The 25,250-nt window shown below is 54.2% G+C and overlaps 1 protein-coding gene across 1 annotated transcript in view; it reads right to left on the bottom strand.

Moving 5' to 3' along the window:
* TBCD (tubulin folding cofactor D) overlaps positions 1-25,250 on the bottom strand; it is a 174,465-nt gene that overhangs the window by 7,833 nt on the left and 141,382 nt on the right. Inside the window, exons 20-33 of the mRNA XM_011929067.1 lie at positions 24,799-24,859; positions 23,346-23,368; positions 22,574-22,605; positions 13,424-13,486; positions 12,469-12,545; positions 10,376-10,457; positions 8,982-9,100; positions 8,053-8,144; positions 7,228-7,365; positions 6,560-6,643; positions 5,183-5,341; positions 4,918-5,056; positions 3,817-3,938; positions 1,783-1,860 (exon numbers count right to left, since the gene is read on the bottom strand). Coding sequence (XP_011784457.1) covers positions 1,783-1,860; positions 3,817-3,938; positions 4,918-5,056; positions 5,183-5,341; positions 6,560-6,643; positions 7,228-7,365; positions 8,053-8,144; positions 8,982-9,100; positions 10,376-10,457; positions 12,469-12,545; positions 13,424-13,486; positions 22,574-22,605; positions 23,346-23,368; positions 24,799-24,859 — 1,269 coding nt within the window. The remainder of the gene's footprint in view (positions 1-1,782; positions 1,861-3,816; positions 3,939-4,917; positions 5,057-5,182; positions 5,342-6,559; positions 6,644-7,227; positions 7,366-8,052; positions 8,145-8,981; positions 9,101-10,375; positions 10,458-12,468; positions 12,546-13,423; positions 13,487-22,573; positions 22,606-23,345; positions 23,369-24,798; positions 24,860-25,250) is intronic.

Genomic DNA, 25,250 nt, shown 5'->3' with positions numbered 1-25,250 from the left:
ATACAAAATTACCTGGGCATGGCAGCGCATGCCTGTAATCCCAGCTACTAGGGAGGCTGAGACAGGAGAATCACTTGAACCCACGAGGTGGAGGTTGTAGTAAGCTGAGATCGCGCCAATTCACTCCAGCCTGGGCAATAATAGCAAAAGTGTCTCAAAAAAAATTTTTTTTTAATGGAATATTTAGCATTATATTAAAGGATAACACACCACAACCGAGCTGGGTGCACCTGTGAACATGGAGGTTGTTCCAACAGCAGGTGTAAGGTCAGTGGTGCCCATGAACAAACTAAAAGGGGAAACCCTGTGATGCTGTCAGATTAAAACACATGTGCAGCATCCAGCCAAGATGGAGCAACAGAGACCAGATCCGCCTCCCGCCCGAAGGTTAAGACAGAGCCAAGTCCAGCAGGTGGCAGGCTCCAGCGGGAAGCCCATGGTGAGAAGCGGGGAACCCCAAGTCTGCAGAGCTCGTTCAGGTTCTCAGCACCAGAGGGGGCTTCCTGGGGGCCCTTGAGGACTCACCTGGACCTGGGTCAGCCAGTGCCTGAGTACGAGGACGCTGCCCAAGGCTGGGGAGGAACCACCCAAAAGATGACCAGAAGCCCTGGCACTGCCCCAGCAGCAGCGGGAAGGGAAGCGCCAGGGAGCAGAGACCTTAAAGAGGCAGAAAAACCCGGAGACCAGAGCGGCTCTGGGTCCACCTGACAGCTTAAGAACAGCGCCCAAGCCGGGCGCAGTGGCTCACGCCTGTAATCCCAGCACTTTGGGAGGCCGAGGTGGGCAGGTCACTTGAGGTCAGGAGTTTGAGACCAGCCTGACCAATACGGTGAAACCCTGTCTCTACTAAAAATACAAAAAATTAGCCAGGTGTGGTGGTGCACACCTGTAATCCCAGCTACTTTGGAGGCTGGGAAAGAACTGCTTGAACCCGGAAGGAGGTCGTGGTGAGCTGAAATCGAGCCACTGCACTCCAGCCTGGGCAACAGAGCAAGACTCCATCTCAAACAAACAAAAAGCAGTGCCCCCCAAAAAAGACCACACTGTCTCCAGATGACCCAATGCACCCCAGATACAAATATATCCAGGTCAGGGGCAGTGGCTCACACCTGTAATCCCAGCACTTTAGGAGGCCAAGGCAGCAAGACCAGCCTGGGAAACACAGTGAACCCCATCTCTACTACAAACACAAACATCAGCCGTACATCAGACTATAGCGCATGCCTGTAGTCCCAGATCCTTGGGAGGCTGCACTGAGCTGTGATTCTGCCACTGCACTCCAGCCTGGGCAACAGAGCTAGACCTTGTCTCAAAAATAAATAAATAAAAAACACTGGCCCAACATGGTAAAATTCAATGAAGCAAGAAAACATGGCAACAACGAGATGACCACTCAGGGCCAACAACTCAGCTGAGGCCGGCCAGGGACATCCGCAGGGCGCAGAAGCAAGGAGCTCCCATCTCCTGTGCAAGTCCTCGCCGGGTCACCAGCCTCTGCCCTCTCCCCTGCGAGTCTCATCCCCGTACAGCGTGGGGCCCCCGCCTCAGCCCCACATGGGGTTGACTGCACTTACAGTCGTAATATGTCATTACGTAACTCATTATTCCGTGTTATTCTGAGGGTCAGTTGTTAGGACGGTATTTACAGTCATCATAACTGACCCTGAACACACTGGAAGATCATTTCCTGGAATTCTGATCTCTGTGTCTGATTACTTTTTCTTTCATACGTGAGCTACTTAGGCTTAATCAGAAAGGAAGTCATGAAAAGCAGAGCCTCACTCCTCCTCCGTGGTGAAGATGTCGAAGCAGCCGTGGGTGAGCACGTGGTCCAGAGTCTTCAGCAGCGGCAGGGACACCCTGAGGGGAGAAGGAGCTGTGAGACCCTGGACACCAGCAACAAGGACGTCCATCCCCCTGACTGGCTGAGAGTCAGTACGATCCCAGGGGAAACCCTGGCACCACTGTGGAAGCCAATGTATGTGGAAACACAAATCTTCGGGAAAAGATAAAACAACTGGCAGGAAGGAACAAGGCTGGAGGCTGACACTGAACTTCAAAGATGATGGTAAAGCGGAAGGGATGGAAACAGCACAGCCCTGGTACAAAGTGAAGCAAACATGTCGGGCACAGAAGGCTCCAAAGTAAACCCACAGTTTCTTACAAAGCTGCAACGGCAACACGGCGGAGAGGGAGCCCTCCCGGCAACTGGGGTGAGCGCTGCTGGGCGCCAAGGTCCTGTGCCGACGCTACGCCACGTACGAAACCTCCCTCAAGACACCCCCCAGGTCTAAACACACAAAACCCAGAACGATACAACTTCCAGGACAAAACAGAAAATCTCGGTGACCACGGATTAGGCAAGCTTCTCAGACACACCAGAAAAATCTGTGCCTCAGAGGACAAGGGGAGATGCTGGGGCATGAGGAAAGTGTAAGGCCCCGCTCGGTGCGTGGAAGGGACAGGCAGGGAGAAAACATCCTCAAGTCACATGTGTAACGAGGGAGGATCAGACCACAACAGTCCAGGAAGGAGAACAGAAAAAAATGAAGACGCTTCTCCAAAGAGGATATAAAGCAGCAAGGCGCCAGAGAGCGCGACCTCAGACAGCAGCAGCAGCAGGAAGGCATGACACGTGGGTGCTCCGGAAAGCCTCCAGCAGCTTTCCAAAGCTAGACATTCGCCTCCGTGTGAGCCAGCCTGCGGCACCTCGGTAGTTGCCCCACAGAAAAGGAGCCTGGGGAGGTTCCCTCTGGGCGACAGGAGCCTCAGGAGAGCTTTAGCACAGGCCAACGGACACAGGAGAGCTGGGCTCCGCAGCCCACGGCGAGGGAGGCCCTGCTGTGCACAGCTACCCACAGGCTTGCACACACTGACTGCCCGCAGCTCTACCAGCAATAGCCCCAAGGGAGAAACAACCAAAACGCTCACAGACAGACACACTGTGGTGCCTCCACCAATGGACACGACTCGTCAGCGAGGAGGAATGAGCGACCGGCACACGGCCCAGACGCCTCAGGGGGCCACGTGCTGAGGCTGTGGTGACACAGGTCAGGCGCACAGACTCGAAGCGCCAGGAGGAAACCTTGGGCTGGAGCCCTCCGTCGTGAATGGGGACGGTTTCAAGGGACACCTGTCAAAATCGATTGAACTGCCCCCTTTATGTGCAACTGATTATAGTCGTAACGAGAAAAGAAAACATGGCTGGGCCGAGTTCCTGTTTGCTGAGAGCGACATCTGTGCTCTCACGGGAGAGGCGGCCGAGGCCCCGCCCGAGGGGACACCAGGCCCATGTCACGCTGGGAACAGCCCTTCCAGAGGATGTTCCCGATTCTGAGGTCAAGGCCCACAGGGTCTATACTCTGCCTCCAAGTAAAGGCAGAAACCTCCAGAAAGCAGCCATGTTTCTCACTTGACGTTCCATCCTCAGGAACGCAACGCTCTCACTCGCTGGGCGGCTGTGTCCACAAGCGCATCTCCGGGAGCACTGAGCCAGAGGAGCTCGCCACAATGCCTTCCTAGACGCAGGGACCACCTTCTACTCATATTACCTTTACATCCAGTGTACACAAAACAGTCATTTCCCTGCCTAACGTGCAGGCTGGAAGAGGAGGTGCAGGGGCTGAGGCTTGACCGCCCAGAGAACCATAAGCTGCAGGCACATCCTCCTCGCTGAGCCACCAACTGGTAAAGCATGTGTCTCGCTTCTCCCTTCAGACCCCAGACAGACCCTGCAAGACCCCTAAGATCTAGGGAACGTGGTGAGAGGCACCAGCACCACTCACAGCCCCTGAGGCCGCCAGAGACACCACTCACCTGTCATTCAGAAGGTTGTCCTCCCAGATCTGCAGAAGGGTCCCGCTGAAGCTGCCCAGGGCCTGCGGGTCCCTCTGAATGCCCTTCATGTACTCGAAGAGGCTCTGGGTGGAGTGCCGGACCTGCAACACGCAGACGCCTCAGAAGGGAGTGGGACCCCCCAGCCCGCCACCCCTCAGGCTTGGCTGCAGCCGGTCACGCATCTGCTAAAGCGGAGAACTGCTCTGAGCCGCGGAGACGTGAAGGTCTGGCCCACAGCGGCTGGTGTGGACGCCAGCACAGAGGCACCCACGGTGCAGACACCCAAAGCAGACACACAGCTCTCAGCAGCGGCAGCACAGCCTGAGGCCTCACTTAGGACGTGGAGGGCGCACATGACGAAAGCCTGCACCCACTCACGTTGGGTTGCGCTCACGTTTCCCACCGAAGCGGGATTTGGTCATCCCCGCAACTCCCCTGTGTGCAGAAGAATGTCTCGGGGCCCGGCTCGCATGGCCTGGGTCTCCCCACACGTGTCCACATGGTGCAGAGGGCACCTCATGTCCTGGTACGTGTTTTCTAGGACGCAGCAGCTGTCACAGGGTTGCCACACGAAGCAGGTCATGACCCAAGGTGCAGGGGCCACGAGTGACAAGATGCAGTTCCGGTTCCCCAGCTTAGCCACGACTGAGGCTCTGGAGACCCTCACCACAGACATGGGAAGCTGCGCCTGGAGCCCTGGAAGTAGAGGGCGGGGCCCAGGTATCCACATGCAGGCATCAGACACAGGTCCCGGAGGGCTGAACCCCGAGGGGACGCTTGGGGCTCCACGGCTGCGGCCGCGGGAAGAGAGCGGAGCCGGCCCACTTCAAAGTCTGCTGCTGACCCCCACTCAACGTGCTGTTCCACCTTCATCAGACTCAACCATCCCACAGGCCCTAAGCCTCCTGGGTCATGAGGAAGCCGCTGGGCCCCTGACCCCCTAACCAAATATGCCAGAGAGAGAGACAGAAAGCACTGGAAGAAAAGGCCCAGCTCCACACACACTCCCAAGAAGCAAGGAAGCGCCAAGTGCCCCTGGAGCCACCACCTCCCATCCCCGCCAGCCCGATGCCTCCTCACCGTCGACTCCGTCAAGCCGCCCAGGGACACGACGAGCCCCAGCAGGACGGGGTAGCGGTAGGTGGGCAGCCCGAGGAGCTGGGTGATGCGTGAGAAGGCCTGGGAAGGTGCGTTCCAATTCACGGAGGCCACGTCGGACCTGCAAGAGAGTGAGTGGGACGAGGCCGGGCGGCCCATGATCTTGCCACGGCTGCGGGGCCAGTGTGGGTGGCCTCACCCCGACAGTTCCTGGGAGCCAACGCGGGGGCGTACGCCCCGACGGTACCTGGGAAACAGCTTTTCCAGTTCTCCTCGGTGGGGCACGTGGGGGATGGGAGGGCTGTCAAAGTGCAGGAGCGTCAGGAACACGCTGATGGCGTGAGCACGGAAACGGTCAATCTTCTCACTGGCCTGCTGGGCCACACAGCACATGATGCGCTCACAGCTGCAAACCAAGAGCAGGAGGTAAACCGAGGCGGGCGGTAAACCGAGCGCGGGCAGTAAACCAAGAGCAGGAGGTAAACCGAGGCGGGCGGTAAACCAAGCGCTGGCGGTAAACCGAGGGCGGGCGGTAAACCGAGGGCGGGCAGTAAACCAAGCGCGGGCAGTAAACCAAGTGCAGGCGGTAAACCGAGCACGGGCAGTAAACCAAGCGCAGGCAGTAAACCAAGGGCAGGTGGTAAACCAAGGGCGGGTGGTAAACCGAGCGCAGGCAGTAAACCAAGCGCAGGCGGTCTGAGCCATGAGTCCAGCTCAAGCACCATGAAGACACACGGGCTCCTCGAGACTTGGCGGCTGAGTTGGCAGCTGACACCAGGACACTGGCTTGGAAGGACCACACCCCCGTTACCTTCACATCCCAGGAGCCCAACCCTACAGGTGCACAGCAAATACATGCTACGTACATGTGACACACATGCCAATGAGTTCTTAGGGTTGAAGCAGGGACAACATATATGATTACAGAAGCGGGTGGAGAAGAGTGTTGGGGACAGAGAGGCCGGGGATGGGGACAGAGAAGCTGGGGCTGGCAAAGAGATGGGGGAAGGGAAGGAGAAAGAGGTGAGAATGAAGGAAATCAGGCTCCGGGATCCCCACAACCGGAGTGCCCCCAACAGAGACCCACAAGGGCAGGGCCTGGGACCCCCATGACTCAGTGCCCCTGACAGAGAGACCGACAGCAAGTGCAGGGCCTGGAGGTCCCCACAACCTACTACCCCTGACAGAGACCCACAGCAAGGGCAGGCCCCAATGGCAGCCTCAGGTGCAGGGAACTGAGTGATGGCACAGCTGGTCCTGACAGGAGCAGACCCCTAGGTTCAGGGTCCTAAGCTGAGAAGTCCCCACCTCCAGCCCGGCCCTAACCTGGGAAGCTGGTTGTCATCAAACTGGCCAGAGCACTGGGGAGGCCCAGGCTGGGGAGCAGAGCCTTGTCCTGGGGGCACTGGGCAGAGAAGGAGGGGCCCCAGCTCAAGCCACGGCTACAGGGGCAGGAGGAGGGGCCTGTATAAACCTGAGGTCACAGACCAGAGAGGCTCTCTGGGAGGAAGATGTGTGCCCAGCAATGCAAATGCCACTGAGCACCAGGACTGCCCGCCCCACCAGCCTCCCCAAGCTTGGGGATGCCCTCTAGGATGCAGAAGAGCTGTGACGTGACACTCACATGTGGGCCTCGATCAGCTCAGGCTGGCTCCGAGCCAGCAGAAGTGTCAGATCCATGAGACCGGTCATGGCAGCCTTGCGGACCCTGATGGGACAAGGAGAGGCAGAGACACCCAGCTTTAGAGGGAGTTCCCAACCCTGGTTCTACCAACCATGCTGGCAGGCTGTGTGAATTCAACACCAGTGACTAACCCCACAGAGCTCAGGCACGCTGGCAGGGAGAAAAGTCACAGGGTCTGCAGAGGTTCCCTGTGCACTACAGGAACGTGTGCAGGGAAGGGAGACCCACAGCCGCACATACCAGGGCCCCGAGGCATTCTGCACACACAGGAGTTTCAGGGATTATCAATCTCACTTCAGTGAGAAATGTTGGCAAAACCCAATGTAAGCAGCCGGCAGCCTTTCACTGAAGACGTGTCCTCCCTCACACCCAGTCAATGAGGATGACGCAGGCCCAACACCTGAGGACAGGCTGGACAAGCACCTGCAAAGCCCGGCCATGCAGGCTCACCCGGGAGCAGAGAACAGGTCATCTTCCCAAGAGCCTTGAAAACGCAAAATACGGCACTCTACAAAGATTTCTCCCCGCAGAAAAGCCCGGGGCCTCCGAGTTTCCATGGAACAGACGGACTTCTCAGAGGAAGCGCTCCCCCTCTGCTGCGCACATACCAGCCGCCCACGTCCCCTCTGCTGTCCCTGGTGTAGTCGTTCATGCAGCCCAGCAGCGCAGAGTAAATCTGGGAAACGTTCTCGCTGCACACAGCTTCGTCTGGGGCTCCTGCTTTCACACCAACAGTCTGGCAAATCCTAAAATTTAAAACGTCTGAGCTAACAAATGTCCGTGAGCCTCGCCTTCCACGCCACAGAGGTCTGATGTGTGTTCCTGATCCTGAGAAGACTCACTCAGAACAGTCCAGCACCCTCGGGTACATCAGAAATCCAGAGCTCCTTCCACACGTACGGAACGTGGGACGTGCTTCCCCAAGGTCACGCTCTGCCGTCTCTTGTGGAAAGGTGGACGGGGATACCCCCTACGGCTGGTCCTTCCCACTTCCCGCCCTGACTAGAGGGGATGGATGCTGGCATAGGAAAGAAGGGGCGTGTGTGACCTCCACGGGGCTGCTCCTCCTGTGTGCCTGCAGGGAGGAGAGGGCACATGGCATGGCCCCAGGTGTGTGTCTGTCAACGAGGGTGGAGATCATTCCAAACACTGGCTGGCAGGGTCAGCTCCCCTTTGCCAACCTTGGGCCAGGACACATTCCCTAATTCTCAAAGGGGCCCAGTGTTGCTAAAGATGTTTAACATTCACTATGACCATGACAGCAAGAGACTGAACGAGCCTCCAGGACCTGGGGCTGGCGATCCTCTGGAAGAGAGGAAACCTAGAAAGTGAAGAATCATAAATCCTGCCTCTGAGCAAAAACATCCCCCTTAGCGTTCATTTCTTGGCCTTTCAGAGACTTACGGCTTCAGGGAGGAACTGCTGGGACTCACCTAGCAACGGCCTTCAAGCCGTCTCTCCTCGACTCAGGGAAATTTCCGTCCTCGGGAGAAGTGTGGGTAACGGCTCTTAACCCTGCGAGAACCTGGAAAGCAATAAAGAGTCACAGAAGAACCACAAGCTCTAACGAAGTGCACTCTAGGGAGGTGGTGATGTCGGCCCGGAGCCACAGTCCCCGCACCATGTGGCAGGCAGCTCCTGGCACCACCTTCCTCGAGGGGCCACCCATGGCCCCCGGTGGAGCCCAGGAAGGGCACCCAGGGAGGGGTCACCTCCAGCCGCTCCACAGTCAGCCCCACCCCAGGGCGTCACTGGGGGTCTGGTCGCACCCTACCTGAGGTCCCCTTTTGCCCTATGCTGAGACCTGGGGTATGGGACAAAGGAAGCGGCTGGGTCTCAACAGCCTCATCTGTCATGTCTCCAAGGGATCCTGGTTCACAGTTATCTGTGTTTCAACTGCGTGAGAGAGCAGGTCGCCGAGGCCAGCGTGGGGCTGACCTGTGGGAGGACGTGGAGCCGCCTCTGCCCCCGCCTGGATGCGCGGCCGCAGCCAAAACAGGACCCGGCTCCACAAACGCACAAAGGCAACTCTGTTCTCCTCACTCTCAGCAGCTGCTTCTGCAAACAACACCTTCTCCTCCCTCCCAGAATTCAGCTTTTCAAAGTCTGTCCTCTGACAGGAAAGGGTTCGCCAGGGCCCTGAGGGGCCACAGACCTTGGGTGCCCTCTGCCCCCTTTCTCCTGGCCACAGGTGCCAATTTCCAGGAATCCCCTCCCAGCTACAAGCACTGAGTGGGTTTACTAATGGCTGGGCCTACCTCGTGCCCCAACACACAAGGCTCCCACACCCTCGTCCCAGGCCCTGTCCGCTGCTCCCACACCCTCGTCCCAGGCCCTGTCCGCTGTGCGAAGCCAGTCTCACCTGCTGGAGCCGGCCTTTCAGAAGGAAGCCTGGAAGGGCGCCCAAGGCCAACGAGAAACCACAGCGAGTCATTTCCTCAGGGCTCCGAAGCTCGGCCAGGTACTGTGTGATCAGCTTCTCTGAAAGGAAGTAACGAGTGTGAAGAGAGGCCCTCTGCTGCCCATCGTGTACAGTCACACCCCACGTGTGCCCCAAAACAGGAGCAAAGCCACAGCAAACAAAGGTTCCCAAAGCAGACACATTTCCAGAGTGGCCTACCTCAAAATAGGAATCAAAAAGAGAATTTTTTTTTTTTGAGACAGAGTCTCATTCTGTCACCCAGGCTGGAGTGCAGTGGTGCAATCTTAGCTCACTGCAGCCTCAAACTCACACTCAGCCTCCCAAGTAGCTGGGATTACAGGCGTGTGCCACTATGCCAAGCTAATGCATGATTTTTATATACTTATAATAATTTTAAGTGATGATTCACACACTTTTGATGTGATTAATAATGCATGTTCTATCATATGACACAGAGGAACACTGTGGGCCAACATATGTGCACGTGACACTTTAAAAATAAAAAGTATGATTCAGGAAGCAGATCCTTCAAACAGATACATGATGTGCGAGAAATGAGCCTGAACTTCAGCATGGGGGTGCAGGACGTACAGTGAGGCGGCCACGCACAGGACACAGAGTAAAGCCAGCCTTATGCTACTTTCACAAAGAAGGAAAAAATAGCAAAATATATTAACAAGTGAAGAACACACACCAGAAAAATGTCACAGTGTGCACAAAAATTCTAAAAACACTGGCCGGGCACAGAGGCTCACGCCTGTAATCCCAGAACTTTGGGAGACTGAGGCGGGTGGATCACCTGAGGTCAGAAGTGCGATTCCAGCCTGACCAACATGGAGAAACCCGTCTCTACTAAAAATTAAAAAAATTAACCGGGCGTAGTGGTGGGCACCTGTAATCCCAGCTACTCAGGAGGCTGAGGCAGGAGAACTGCTTGAACCCGTGAGGCGGGGACTGCAGTGAGCCAAATCATGCCACTCCAGCCTGGGTGACAGAGCCAGATTGTCTCAAAAAATAAAATAAATAAATATAATGTAAGAAAACACAACTGAAAGTGTGAGGAACACTGTGCTCCAGGACCAGCTGCCAGGGTGCCGTCAACAGAGGCACCCCCTGAAGAGCCACTTGCTCAGGGTGATGCACACCCCGGGCGGCTGTGGGACCTGCCCAGAGGTCCTCGGCCAGGAACCTGAGACCCGAACAGTCCCGCTCCAGCCGTGATGGTGGTGGCTCTGCTCCCCTGCACAGCTGAGGCCTCCTCCGTGCCCAGACACTCCCCGAGCAGCTTCCTGCTGGAAGCCCCTGGAGCCTTCAAGGAAAGGGCCCCCACTCACCCTGAATTGCGGGATCTGCCTCCCCTGGCTCCTTCATGTAATATTCACTGCAGAGAGTGGCCAGGGCTGAGACTGCTGCATCCTAAAACAAAGGCAGCACGGTGAGCACACAGCAGCTCTGCTCGGAGAAGCCCCCGGCCAGGGACACAGCAGGTCATCCTGAAGTCAGAGAAGGACCTGACCAGGGACACCGTGGGTCACCCTGAGGTCAGAGCAGCCCAAGACCAGGGACACAGCAGGTCACCCTGAGGTCGGAGAAGCCCCCGGCCAGGGACAGAGCAGGTCACCCTGAGGTTCAGGCACAGCGATGACTTTAGAACCAAATCAGAAGAACCCCTAAGTCATGCTGCTCCTTTCCAGCACGGCTGCTCACCAGCATCTGTCAGACACACGCATCGCTTTACTAGCACTGCAACTAAGAAACTGAACGGACAACCTGATTGTTCTTTCCACACTGCCTGTCTTCTAATATGGAACAGTAATAAAATAGAGCATTTTTTTCTTTCCTAGAAACAGTTACGAAGGAAAAGGCATACATTGTGCACCCAGAGTAATGGGGCAGGACCTCCAGGCCAACCCACGTCAGCCTCAATTAGAGACACAGGGCTCCGGGGGGGGGGGGGGGGGGGGGGAACAGGAGTCGGGGCCGGACAGCAGGAGACCCTCGGGAACCCATCCCAAGGGCACCAGGAGCCATGGTGGGAGGGATGGCAATTGCTACAGAGCAGGAGCGTGCAGAGAGTCACCAGTCCCACCGCGTGTGGGGCTCAGTGCCAGTCTCCTTGAACCCCCACCTCTGCCACTTACGGAGGAGCCTTTCGTGACCACACAGCCAGCAAGTGGCAAACACTGAACCCACGTGTTCTTTCCACTGCTTCCCCAGAGCCCAGGAGCCGAGGCCCACAGAGCAGCCTTGGAGAGGCACTAGGGGTGGGCAGGCGGGCAGGGCGTGAGCAGAGGAGGTGCGTCTTCCCAGAGGGCTGCATTCCACGAGTCACCATCTGTGCCAATCCCAGGGGCAAAGTATACCAGCATCATGGCAGGCGCGAATTAATCATGGACTTTTGAAAGAAAATTCTGAGGCACTGATCATGATGCATTAAAATTCAATTAATAGAACTGTACTTGGATCCTACAGAAAGTTCAAGTTACTCAAGGAAAAAGAAATTAAGGAAATTGAAGACGCTAAGGAAAAAGAAATGCTAAGCATGGAGGAAGTCAGAGAATTACAAGACACCTTAATGTACTTCCGTTCTTCACCCTCAGTATCAAAACCTAGTCAATGTTGGTAACCATGGTTTCTTTCTTTCTTTGAGACAGTCTTGCTCTGTCACCCAGGCTGGAGTGCAGTGGTGTGATCTCAGCTCACTGCAACCTTCGCCTCCCAAGTTCAAGCAATTCTCCTGCCTTGGCCTCTTGAGTAGCTGGGACTACAGGCCCACACCACCTCACCCTGCTAATTTTTGTACTTTTAGTAGAGATGCAGTTTCACCATGTTGGCCAGGCTGGCCTCGAACTCGTGACCTCGAGTGATCCACCTGCCTCTGCACCAGGCCCATGGTTTGTTATCTATGCAATGAGATCAGTGTTACAGCTCTGTGAGTCCAACGTCCACCTGTATCCCCCAGGATGGGAGGGGAGGGCAAGTGGCTGGGGACGGGCACACACACACTGGCACCCACACAACTTGACTAGGCCAATGTATGTGGACAGACGTCCTGGGGTGCTGTTTTCTCATCTGCACAGGAGCACTGTAAAGGGAGTTTCCAAACCTCGGATCCCAAGGACACGGAACTCAATGCAGCACAGCGACTATTGATGCAGAAAAAGTGTCTCAAAGGTGACTATAATTAATACAGTCAGAAACAATAAAAAATTAAACATTTGGATTCCAATGGCTGTGTTGGATTTTCTGGTTATAAACCACGTTGACTCTACCATCCAGGATTCCAAATCGAACGCCCGCATTTGTCAGTTATCAGGCTAGCGCGGGAACGGCCTCGTGAGGCCCCGTCGCCGACACAAACACCATCCGTAACTAACACACAAACACCGCCACAGCCCCGCGCCGGGAACGACCGCGCTCACCGTACCTTGATCTGCTGTCGGGAGTGACTTGAGATGAGATGGAGACATCTCAAAGTGTCATTTATCAGCCACTGCCAGCCATCTGTCAAAGAAACCAGTTAGCGTACCCAGGCAAGAGTGGTGAGTTGAAATCAAAAACAACAGCAAAAAATAGCTTCTATTCATATTAATCTTAAAGTCGACAGTAACCTTTGAGATGAATCTGTGGAAAAGCAAAACTGAACATTGTCCATGTTGTGGTGAGTCTAAGGCCCCTTCCATTTGAAGGGAAAGGCCTCTGTGTTAAGCTCTTAGTGGGGGAAACACCAGCACTCTGTAAGCTTTTACACATATTTTGGGAAACTTTCATTCTTTTGTTACCCCTAATCTTTTCCTTCAAAAGGTCTCCCCGGCTCCCACCAATATAAACCCAATCTTTAACTCAGTTAGATCCTGCAAAAGCAACAAATGTGAAGGCTATTCAATCCCCCCAAAAAAAAGTCCGAACTTCTGAAGCTGCTGAGACAGCCCCAGGACACGACAGCCCTGGGGACTCCCTTCACTGTGCTCTGGCGGCCCAGTGTGGGGGCTGCTGAGGGGCTGCAGGCGCTCTGCCCGCAGGGTCCGTGGTGCCAGCGGCCAGCCCTCTCCAGGTCCGCGAGGGCCTGGGTCGCTACATCTCCCAACTGTCTGCCTGGGAGAAGAGCTGACACAGAGTCCCAGGCACCGGGCATGGCAGCGAGGAGATGGGGGCACCGAGGTGGTGGCGGGGAAGGGCCCTCCTGTGTATGGTGAGGAGGGTGGTAGGTACCCATTATTCAAGCAGATTTTTGTAGCAACTTCAAGGCAACGTATCCAATTAATAATATTGTAAACCTTTAAGCTATAATCTTTTATCGCCCCCATCCTAACAGGTTCATTTTTACCTTTTAATTTGAAGTCATTCTGGAAGCAAATGCTATTAAAAACAAAAGCACTTACCAATTATGGTGTCACCTTGAAAGGGCATTTTGGAAAGTGACAACTTTTCTATTAAAACGCACACTGGGGGGGAAAAAAAAAAGATAGACACAATGTTACTTTTCCAAAAGCTCCTGCCACAGCGCCTTGCCCTGGCCGCATTCTGAGTTGTGTGTGGCCAGCTCCTGCCCCCCGCCCGCCCAACCTACCCTGCTGCTAGAGCTGGAAACATCCCAGAACCATTTCAGAACCACCATGAGAAGCCCAGGACGCCTTCTCTGCTGAGCAGCCTGAAGACAGTGCTGCAGACCCAGCCACGCGGCCAGGCCCACATGCACTTCAGAGAAGCTGGGCTGGCCTGTCAGGGAGCTGCAGACGTCCCTGTAACAGGCTGTACAGGAAGCATAGAGGCTTCTGCTCCTGGACCTGTCACTCAGGACCCAAGTGACAGACAGCCATCACCCACACTGCTCCAGACCACAGGCCATGCCTGTCACTTCCCCACATAGCTTGTCACTCACTCTCTCCATGACCAGAAACGTGACCCTGACCAGCCACCAAGGGGCCGGGGCGCACGAGACAGAGACAACTGAACAGAATCAGCAGCTCCCATGGCTGCACACTGCTCTGGCTCCCACCGTTTCTACCTGACAACGGAACCCACTCACGGACGTCTCCTGCACGCTTTTTCATTGTATTTACTGTTTCTCCTGAGGGACTAAACTCTCCTTCCATTTTTTGTCACGGTGAACAAGGAGGCCTGTCCATGCTACCGACGCGGAGGCTGTCTGTCCACCTGGCCTGTCTTCCCTGCGCACACACTTCCCATCGTCACAGATACTGCCACTCAGCAAACTGAACAGACCGGACAACTCCTGTTCCATGAGAGACCCTGCTCTGCGTCTTTCAGCACCAGGATTCTTCAGCGCCAACCGCAGCCAACTGGAAAAGAGGAAAATGGTCCTCTCGATGTGAAGTAACCTGGTACTTCTCTGCCTGCGAGGTGAGGCCGGGCACCCTCACCGTCCACGGCCGTGTGGGTCTGCTCCTCCCCTGCATGAAATGCCCACACGTCTGCTCTGCCCCATTTCCCACTGGATCCTTCACCTTGTCACAGGCAATTTTACAAGTCGTTATACGCTAATTAACTTTTTACCTTTCGACTGTGGTCAGACATTTACTCTGAATCTCTGTTTTCCCTACCAGCCTATCTATGGTCTATTCTTCAGTATAAGACCCAACACAATTATCTCCTTGTGCAATTATTATTCCAAAATCTGTCAACTGGGGATTACATGCCAAGAGGGGAAACAAAAAGAAACAAAAAAAAAAACCTAGAAAACCAGTTCTTACCACCAGTTAGAAAAACCCAGCGAGGGGTTGCTGGGACCTGACATTCAGGGTCTGCTTTAAACTCGGGGGAAGGGAGGAGAAAGGAAGGCTGGGAAACAAAACAAGGGTCTGTGCTCAGGGATGCTGGGTGAGACTATGGGCCCCGTAAACTATTTCCCTTTACTTCTGTGCAGATTTGACAATTTCTAAACTAAGAAGTCTTCTTCAGAGACTGACATTGTCCTACAATGTCTCCTGAAATGTCTGAGGATTTTGATGATTGTAGTTTGTATGCTAAGTTTTTAGTTACTCTCATGCTTAGTTTTAGATACGATTTTACCTCCTTCCACGTGGCACCTGTAACACCATCACGCACTCAGTGCACTCCCCTTTCCACCAAAACCAGACAGGCCTCTGTCACAGTGCGAATCCTTTCAGCTCTCAACAGAGTACTGCTCTCATGTGTTTTAAAGACTGGGAAACCAAAGTCCTAACTAGTTTTTAAAATAATTTTCTTGGAGATGCACCCTGCATGTGAACTTTAAATGTATTTTATAACCAAGTTAAAAAATTGTGGCCAGGGCTCAGCGGTGTAATGAAGCAGCGCGTCAGCCTCTCACGAAACGGCACACGGGACTCAGCGGTAGAAAAGAAAAGGTTTGTACACACAACATCTCGCACGTGAATATTCCTGGCAACCTTGTTCACAACAGCAACAGACAGAAATAGTCCCAGTGTACTTGACTGAGTGCTGGTTGGACGCACTCTGGTAAAACCCAACCGTGGGCTAGGAAGGCATGAACTGTGACACATGGACAGCTCGATGGGATCTCAGGGCACCACGCTCACAGAGAATGCCCACCTCAAAATGCCACGGCCATAAGAGTCGATCATGGCATATTCTCGAAGGGCGGCAGGCGGGTGAGAAAGCAAAGGGCAGGGGCTGTCTCTGTGGGAAGGACGCAGGTTTCCGATGGAGTGTGGAGTTAGCTACAGAAAGCTACAGAGGGCATCCATCTGCACAAAACTAGACACACATGCCCACTCCACACACACATGAAGCCGCAAAACCACAAAGGCCTGCAGTCCAGTTAAGAGGCAGGGCCTCGGCCGGGCGCGGTGGCTCAAGCCTGTAATCCCAGCACTTTGGGAGACCGAGACGGGCGGATCACGAGGTCAGGAGATCGAGACCATCCTGGTCTACACAGTGAAACCCCGTCTCTACTAAAAAATACAAAAAACTAGCCGGGCGAGGTGGCGGGCGCCTGTAGTCCCAGCTACTTGGGAGGCTGAGGCAGGAGAATGGCGTGAACCCAGGAGGCGGAGCTTGCAGTGAGCTGAGATCCGGCCACTGCACTCCAGCCTGGGCGGCAGAGCGAGACTCCGTCTCAAAAAAAAAAAAAAAGAGGCAGGGCCTCAACACACGGTCCTGGCCCCAGCACTGTGCGGCCAAACCCGGAGTCGCAGGGGAAGCGTGGGAAGCATGGTTAGGCTCTATTACTAATCTCGTAACTTCCTGTAAGTCTGTAATTATTTCAAAATGAAGAATATTTTTTAAAAACAGACTGGATAATGCAGATCAACCCTCCACTAAGACATTTTTAAAAGCTAGACAAAATGAAAACACACAGGAAGTGCCTGCAGTCACCAGAGAGCTCACGAGGACCTGACGGGGACGGCGCGGGGTCAGCACGGCGGCGGCCAACTCTCCCCGGCTCACAGCTGACTCCAGGGGGCGCCACAAAAACCAGAAACCCCCAACAGTGCATCCAGGAGCGTCCCCAGCTAGCGGGAAGACGGGACTCCAGGACGACCAAGGGAGAACCGGTAAAGCCCTCACCACAGTTCTGAACCCGGAGGACCACACCTAGAAACAGGTGTAAAACATGGGCCAGCCCAGCACTGACCCCCCTCACATCCTGAAGCCCGACAGAGGTGACCCCGACAGCAAGCATCCACCTCCCGTCAAGAGCAAACGTCAAGTCTCTCTGGCAGAGAACATTCCAGGCCTCAAAGCATTTCTGTGATGTTTTGTTCCTGTGGCTTGGTGGAGATGCTTTTCGTGTATGATACGCCATCCTTCAGAAACAGCCACAGAGGCTCCAGGTGATGACATTAAACAAAGATTTTAAACCATGCTTAATATGTTCCAGGACGTGAAAAAAATGAAAACTAAGAAGAATATGCAAACTATAAAAAATTAATAGAAGTTCTGAAAAATAAAAAAGAATTCAAGGATGCGTTTAATGGCAGATATGGCACATTTGAAAGAATCTGTGACAATGAAATTTAAGTCAAAGAAAATGTTCCTGTAATCCCAGCACTTTGGGAGGCCAAGGTGAGTGGATCACAAGGTCAAGAGATCGAGACCAACCTGGCCAATGTGGTGAAACCGCATCTCTACAAAAAATACAAAAATTAGCTGGGTGTGGTGACACGTGCCTGTAGTCCCAGCTACTCGGGAGGCTGAGGCAGAAGAATCACTTAAACCCGGGAGGTGGAGGTTGCAGTGAGCTGAGATTGTGCTACTGCACTCCAGCCTGGGTGACAGAGCGAGACTCCAACTCAAAAAAAAAAAAAAAAAAGAAGAGAAAAAAATGTCTAAACTGAATCAGACAAAACCAGAGGAGAGAGGTAAGAGGCGTAAAGAATTCAGTGCTGTGAGATCCAGATGAAAAGTGGGTAATGAGTCCTAAAAGGAGAGGAGAGGCCAGTGAGCAATGTTCAAAGAAATCATGGCTAGGAATTTTTCTAAAGTGAACAAAACATCGACAGAAAATACAGATTATGAAACAAGTATGAACCCTGGAGCCCCAAGTCAGATAAACACAAAGGGAACTTGTTCTAGGAATATCACGGTAAAAGTGTTGAAAACCAAATAAAGATAAAATCTCAAAAAAAGCCAGGGAAACTTAAAAGATTGTCTCCAATAAAGTAACAAGTAGACTGGCGGCTAACTTCTCCAGAAGACAAGAGACTATTATCTTTAAAGTGCCAAAACACAAGCGAATGAAGAAATGCAAAGTCAAGTTTCATTCTTAGCAACAATAACCTTTAAGAATCAAAGTGAAAAAAGAAAAAAAAAAAAAAAGCTCTTTGGGAGGCCGAGGCGGGTGGATCACCTGAGGTCAGGAGTTGGAGACCAGCCTGGCCAACATGGTGAAACCCCATCTCTACTAAAAATACGAAACTTAGCCGGGTGTGGTGGTGCGGGCCTGAAGTCCCAGCTACTTGGGAAGCTGAGGGAGGAGAGTCGCTTGAACCTGGGAGATGGAAGTTGCAGTGAGCCGAGATCACACCACTGCACTCCAGCCTGGGCAACAAAGAGTGAATGAAACTCTGTCTCAAAAAAAAAAAAAGTGGAAAAAAGCCATTTTGGGATAAACAAACGAGTGGGTGCCACCAGCAGATACACACTACGGAAAACACTAGAGTGTTCTCCAGGCAAAGTGAAAATGGTCTTCTTAGAAGGTGAGAAATGCAGGACAGAACAAGGAGAAGCAGCAGGTGTCTGTGCGGGTAAATCCCAGTGAATTCCCATGGAACAAGAGAACAGGGTGTCTGTACATGTAAATCCGAATGAACTCCGACTATGTAAAACAACATAACGTCCTGTGTGATTTAAGACAGAAGTAAAAGCGAAAGGCACGACAGCACCGGTGATGTCTCTGCTGAGGGGCCGGGGGAGGTGGCAGGTGTGTTCAGGACATCTGGGACGGAGCACGGAGCACGGAGCCCTCACCCCCACAGCAAGAAGTCCATTTACAGCGTATCCTGGCTTGCTAAGTCACCATCCTCCACACACCCGTGGCCAACTCGCGGCTCACCGATGCCTCTGGTTTCCCTCCTGTCTTCGGCATGAAAGGAGAGAACTTTTCCTGGTTCTCCTGACGCCTCTGGTGCAAGGCTGCGAGAGCCAGATGACCCTCTTCCTCCCGGCCCCCATCCTCAGTGATCCCATGTGAGCAGGATAAAAAAACACCTGTGGTTTTAAGACACTGAAACTTGGGGATTGTTTCAAGAGCAAAACGCAGCCCACCCTGACTGATGGACCCCTCCTTCACCTCCGCTTTACCAAACAGAGCTCCTGTTTCTTTCCTTTGATCCTAAAGCATGAAATGCAAGAGCCACTGAGTCTAAGATGGAGATGAGGGAACGCTTGTCTTCCTGGCACCGGGGGAAGCAGCTCAGTTGGGGCCACGCTGAGGACACCCAGGATGCTCATCCCCTCTCGTGAATATTCATGACAAAGGCCAACGTGTACGACATGTCTTTGCTATGGGAACAAAGGGGACTCGGACAACTCCCAAGGGTTGAGCCACTTTTCCCACAAAATGTGCAAAAAACATCTGAAGAAATCTGTGGTTCAACACCTCCGGGGTACCTGCGGCCAGGGTGCACTGGGTGCTCCTGCGGGTGGCATGTCACCGACGTGCCAGCGTCCTCGGGTGCAAGGGCGCCATCCTCTGGCCTGGGTGAGAAAGTGACCGGCAGCCCCTCCCCGTCTCCCACATGCAGCCCACGAACCCACAGATCTCTCACCCCGACAAAAGCCTGGAGTCTTGTCTCACTTGAAAGAACACATCTAAAACTAAGGATATCAGGAAACAGCTGCATACACACAGAACGCAGAAATACAGAAGCAAGGAAAACAGACAGCTAAAAAACTGAAAGGGTTGCTTTTGGAAAAATAAAAATGTGGGACTGGGAGATGTGGGGCCGAGACCACAGACGCTATGCAGAACGATTTCACTTTCTAAACTATGCCTATTTGAAAGCTGAAAGGGAAAATTTCCTATGAAGTGTAAAACTGAATGAGGAGGAGAAAAAACCCTGAGTTGACACCAAGGCTCAGTCAGGGTCACCAGGGACACAGCTGGCTTCAGTGCCCGCAGGCCACAGAGTCTCTTGGGGCCAGCAAAGGCCCTGGAGGGGAAGAAGCCGCACAAGGAGGGCCAGCTGCGGGAGCTGTGGTCACAGCTGGGGAGTGCAGGCAGCAAAGGGGCCCCCAGGGAGGGCGTGGGCAGCTTTCCAGGGGACACGCCCACCACGGTGCGAGGCCACATTTGCAGGAGTGCCGAGTTTGCACTCAGCGGTGTAAGGGAGTGCAAACACGGACTCCAGCAAACACACTCATGGTGCAGACACAGCTGGAGGTTGGCAGGGGGCCCAGAGCAGGGATGCCTCCCACAAAGACGCCCTCCTCCACGATGCCCCCGAGCAATCCATGCCCCGCAGTGAACCCTGAGGGATGCACCCCAACAGCACACATGCCCCAGAGCAGAGAGCACGGGGGGAAAGCTGGAGTTGGGGATGGAGAGAGGCGGACAGAAACCACCCTGCACCCAGCACCCCCAACAACTGACCATAGCCCACCGCCACCCTTCAGAGCACCGAGAACCCGGATGGCGTGTAGACGTCAAACACCAAAACTGTGGTAAGGGCACCTTTAAAAATCCGGACAAAGCACATCAGTGTTTATGTTCCACGGTGACTCAGTTAGTTGGGCAGCCTGCAAGGCCTGCCAGCAGGGAGCAGTGGGTGTGGTGGGTGAGGAAGGCACAGGACAGAGTGGCTACTTTGTATCAAGTCTTTCCAAATACCATCATCAAAAAGCCCAACTAGAACCCACAACGCTCTCTCCTCTCCCAGCTAAGTGCAAATGCAGCACTCCTGTGCATGCAGCCTCATGCCCAGGGCGGGCATGTGGCGTGGAAAGCTGCCCGCGACGACCACACAGAGGCTCCAGGACCTACGGTTTTTCCGTGGTTTCCTTCTGAGCTCGTGACAATTCTGCCCATTGTGGGTAGGTGGCAGCAATGCACAGGCAACGGCGCCCTGCAGCCAACAGCGGCCAACACCCAGCAGAACCCCTAAGCGGCGGTCACTCTGGAGCCTAGGGGCCATCAACGCAGCTGCCCTAACCACACATTCAAGAAGAGGAGCAGATTGCAGAGCAGCACCTCCCCGATGGGCCCCGCTTCACAGAGCAGGAGGGTAAAGGAAATGCAGCCAGGAAGGCGTCACCAGCCACGGGGACTCGGAACACGTTCAACTCTGTCGCCGCGGGCCACAGGGACTGGGAACGCCTTCAACTGCGTCGGGGGCCACGGGGACTAGGAACACCTTCAACTCTGTCATCACTGGCCATGGGGACTCAGAACGCCTTTAACTCCGTCGCCGGCCAGAGGGATTCAGAACGCCTTTAACTCCCCCCTTTTCATGGTGGGCAGGGGCTCCTGTGCAGACTTACTGCTCACACACCAAGGGCGACCCTAGAAGCAGACCCCGCAGCACACGGGGAGCATGTGAAGGCCGTGTGAAGGTCGCAGGACTGCCTCCAATTGCCATCTCCAGGGCACGACCCGTGTCGTGGGTGGGAACTGGGGGACAGTGAACCCCCGACAGCACCCAGCACCCCACCCCATCCCATCCCAAGCCAAGCTCCTAGATCCAGAAATGGCTTTTTACAGGTCACCAGCTGTCCACGATACGTGGGGGATGGTTTCGACCCCACTAAGGAGGCAACTCCGGGCACCCGTGGGTACGTCGGAAAGGTGACAGCCCTGCACCACGTGCTCTGGAGGCATCTGAGGGACAGTGACCACGTCTACATGCAAAACATGACACGCTGGTCTTAGCCAACAGGGACCACCTGCAGAACCGGCAGTCCCACGCCTCCAACGTCAGCTGACAGAAACTGGCTCACGTTTCCAGGAGTGACTCTCCCGTGACATCCATCAAACCCACAAGAACACTAAGCTGACGCCAGCAGAAATGCAAGCTGGCTGCTCTCAGTACAGAAGCCCCGCCGGCCTGGCTGGGGGTAGATGGCTACAGATCTTGGGCAGGTCCCCATTAGGTCAGGGCTGGGAGGTGTGGACAGAAAGCACAAGAGGCGGGTACAGCCCTGACATCTGGCCGTGGGCTCCCCAAACCCCAGCCCGCTCTCCTCTGCTCAGACCACACAGACCTTAGCAAAAGTCTGCACACAACAGCAATTTTTCTAAGCTTCCTCACCAGCTGTGCCTCCACACTCACACTCACAGTTTCACAGCGGGGGGCTAAGGGTGGCGTGGGCTGGGCTGTCCGCAACGGCAGGGCCCTGGGAGCTGTGTCGGGGGGATCCAGCTCCCTGGACCCTTGGGGTTGGCTGCTGCCATCAGGAATGTCTAGGGAAATGCAATCAGGCTTTCACTTTAATACTTTGTGGAACTGTCTAAAATGTGTTCTACGCTTCCCTCCTCACACACCAGAAAGAATCAGCAAAGAGAAATGAGGTATTGCTCGACTGTGCTAACCCCCGGCGGGTATCAGAAGCTTGGGAATCAGGCGCAGACGTTCGCCTGGACTCGGGCGTGTAAGGAGCTTCGCCTCTGCTCAGCTTTCCTCTTGCCCCCGCCTGAGCTTCCTGTGCTCGCCCAAAACAGCTCTGGGTCCCTGCACTGCTCAGTCCACCAGGGCAGGCCCGGGGCTGCTCTGTCCACCTTGGGGCCGTGCTTGGAGGGATCTGCAATGTCCACTGGGTCCACAGGCGAGCACTGGCCCCACTGCCCCAGCTGCCTCTGCTTCCTGAGAAATTTCCAGAACCAGCGGCTCCTGGGTGCAACCCCTCCCAGCTTACACTTCCTCTCGTTCTCTCTCTCAATCTCAATCTCTCAGTCTCTCTCTTGTAGGCACCACTGGGCACAGCAGGCCTACCACAGCTGCCGCCTCCACAGAAGAAACACACCCAGCCCCGCACCCTGGCAGGCCAATGGGCCGCCCCACACACCAGGAGCATGCCTCCCTCATCGACGGCTGCGGCAAAGGGCTGCAGCCTTCAGCCTTCAGACCTACCTGCTTGTCTCATGAGCTCTCCTCCCAGACCCCTGAAAAGGAATGAAAACATCAGAATTAGAAGAACCTCCTGACGTACAAAACACCATGAAAGATGCTTTGCCAGTGTAACCTCGGGCTCCAAAAAGCACTAAAATGAGAACTAGGTGAATGTGTTACTGAGCATGAGCGACCTTTCATGAAAAAAGGAAAAAACGTGGTACAGCCATCTTCCGGAGGCCTCCCATCCTAGCTGGGTCATGCTAATTTTTAATTTTTCCTGGACATTAATTTTAATTTTTCCCGACGGGTATCCCATCACAGAGGTAACTCCAAGCAGCGCTCAGCTCTTACTTTATAAAAGCAATCTCAGATGCCAGAAAGAGCCCCATCCAGCCTAGAGAAGCAGCACGCTGCGGTTCTACCACAAGCAAAGCCAGGCGGGGCTCCAGGCTGCTCTGCCCGTCTGGGATGCCTGCCCTCCAACAGCGGGCCGGGTGACCCCCGCTCAACCCACACACAACCAGGTCAGACCGTCACACACCTCTGACAGCCGGCCGGGTCCAGGTCAGACCCTCACCCACCTCCAACAGCCGGCCGGGTGACACTCGCTCAACCCAAACACACAACCAGGTCAGGCCCTTGCACACCTCCATCAATGGGCCAGGTGACAGCCGCTCAACCCAAACACACCCAGGCAGCGAGGGAGCAAGCACACCCGTCCCGCCTGCTCCTGACAGCACAGTTCTTCATTAGGACACAGATACAAGAACGTTGGTTTTGTAAAGCTCACCTGTATAACTGACGATCATAGAGCTGAAAATAAAAAACTGGAAGTTATTTAATAATTTAAATTTTAAAATAATACATATACATTAACAATTGTCAAAAATAAGAACAAAGAGAAAACGGCGGAAGACGCCGTGCCAGCCAGGAGAGCCGCCTAGGGGGCTGGGGACGGAGGCCCACCTACTGACGCAGATGGCCTCATTTAACCTCCAGACAGGCCCAGCACTCCCTTGAAGGGGAAACTGAGGCACGGAGCGAAGAGGGAGAGGGTGGCCAGAGCAGGGAGCTGGAGCCACCTGCGTTCTGGTCCCAGGGACTGACAGAACTCACCCAGGCAGCCCTCCGGCAGGAAAGTAATTGTGCCCAACAGGATGCTGATGTTTCTTTTTCTTTAAAAGAGCTAAAAAAGCCACATTGTGATGAGCACTACTACTGAAATTTACTGAATGCTCACACTGTACCAAATATTCTCCTAAACTCTTTAAAATATATTATTTAATTCTCACAAAAACTCAAGGAGGTCGGCTCTATTACTGCATATATTTTACAGGAAAAGGGAGCCATGGCTCAGCCTCAGTGGGGAGGCCACATTCATGGTTGCTGCCCGGGGCCACCTCCCCGTCTGCACTCTGCAGCCATGCTTGTCTCAGTCAGAGGGGGAGGCCAGACACCACCTTAAAAGTGAAAAATGTAAGCAGAGTGGCTTTGCCAAAATCATAAAGCAAGTTAATGGCAAAAATAGGGTAAGAATCCACGAGATGAATCTTAAAGAACATAAAGCTATCTGGAACAACAGACAGTAAACCAGATAATCCCTTGTGAATGATTTTTATATTCTCCTGTAACACCAAGATCCATAGTTCATACTTTACCTCTGGGTCACAGAAGCCTTTGAGAATCTCTAAAAGCCCAGAAAGATGAACACGTCATCTCCCCAGAGAAATGCACACACAAAATTCCGGTTTACTTTCAGGAGATGCCAGACCCCAGTTGCAGGTGCACGGCTGGAAACTAGAGGCTTCTGTGCTTGTTCTGTGTGCCCAACTCCACGAGAGCACGGGGCCCAATATCCCCACCCACAGTTGGCTGCGCACTCCATCCTGGGACCGCAGCCGGGCGCCCCAGAGGGAAACCGCACTCCAGCTGCAGCTGAAACCTCCACTGACTGCACTGGTTTCATAAGCCTTCCTCAGAGACCGAGGACATGTTGGCTACGTGCACAGAAAGTCTGCACTCATTTCCTGAGAGTCTTTTCTCCCAGGGCAACCCCCCAAGATGGCTGTTCACAAGCATGACACCAGCGTAGAGCCTGTTCCCAGAGCGATCACACCCAGGTTCCCCCACTGAGCCTAGGACTGATGGAGCACAGTGGCCACCAGGACTGCAGACCCTGCCTGGGAAGGGTGGGAGGCCCTGTGATGCCTCCCCAGGGGCACACCCAGAGGCTGCACACAAACCTGCTGGTGAATCTGCTTCAGGCCCTGCACTGCCTGCTCGTCCAGATGGTCTGTGACAGGCCTGTAGAAGGTCAAACAGTGAGTTGAGGCCACACTCCCCAAAACCCCAACCCCGGGTATATACTCGGAGGGGCTGAGGTCACCCCCCCAAGACCCAAACCCCGGGTACACTCGGAGAAGCTGAGGTCACACCCCCCAAGATCCTAACCTCGGGTACACTCGGAGGGGCTGAGGTCACACACCCCAAGACCCTAACCCCGGGTACACTCGGAGGAACATGGGCTCAGCAAAGTCTCATCTTGTTCAGGTCCTGGTGGGTCCCAGAGACCTCTGCAGGGCATACCTTTGATTATTTTTTTATTCTATTCTATTCTATTGTTCTGTATTGCATTGTTTTGTTTATTTTATTGTATTTATTTCATTTTAGAGATGGGGTCTCACTATGCTGCCCA

The sequence above is a fragment of the Colobus angolensis genome, unplaced genomic scaffold (genome assembly GCF_000951035.1).
Source record: "Colobus angolensis palliatus isolate OR3802 unplaced genomic scaffold, Cang.pa_1.0 Scaffold1, whole genome shotgun sequence".
Classification (NCBI taxonomy): domain Eukaryota; kingdom Metazoa; phylum Chordata; class Mammalia; order Primates; family Cercopithecidae; genus Colobus; species Colobus angolensis.
Note: the sequence above shows the minus strand (reverse complement) of the source record. Positions and strands in the feature narration are given on the sequence as shown.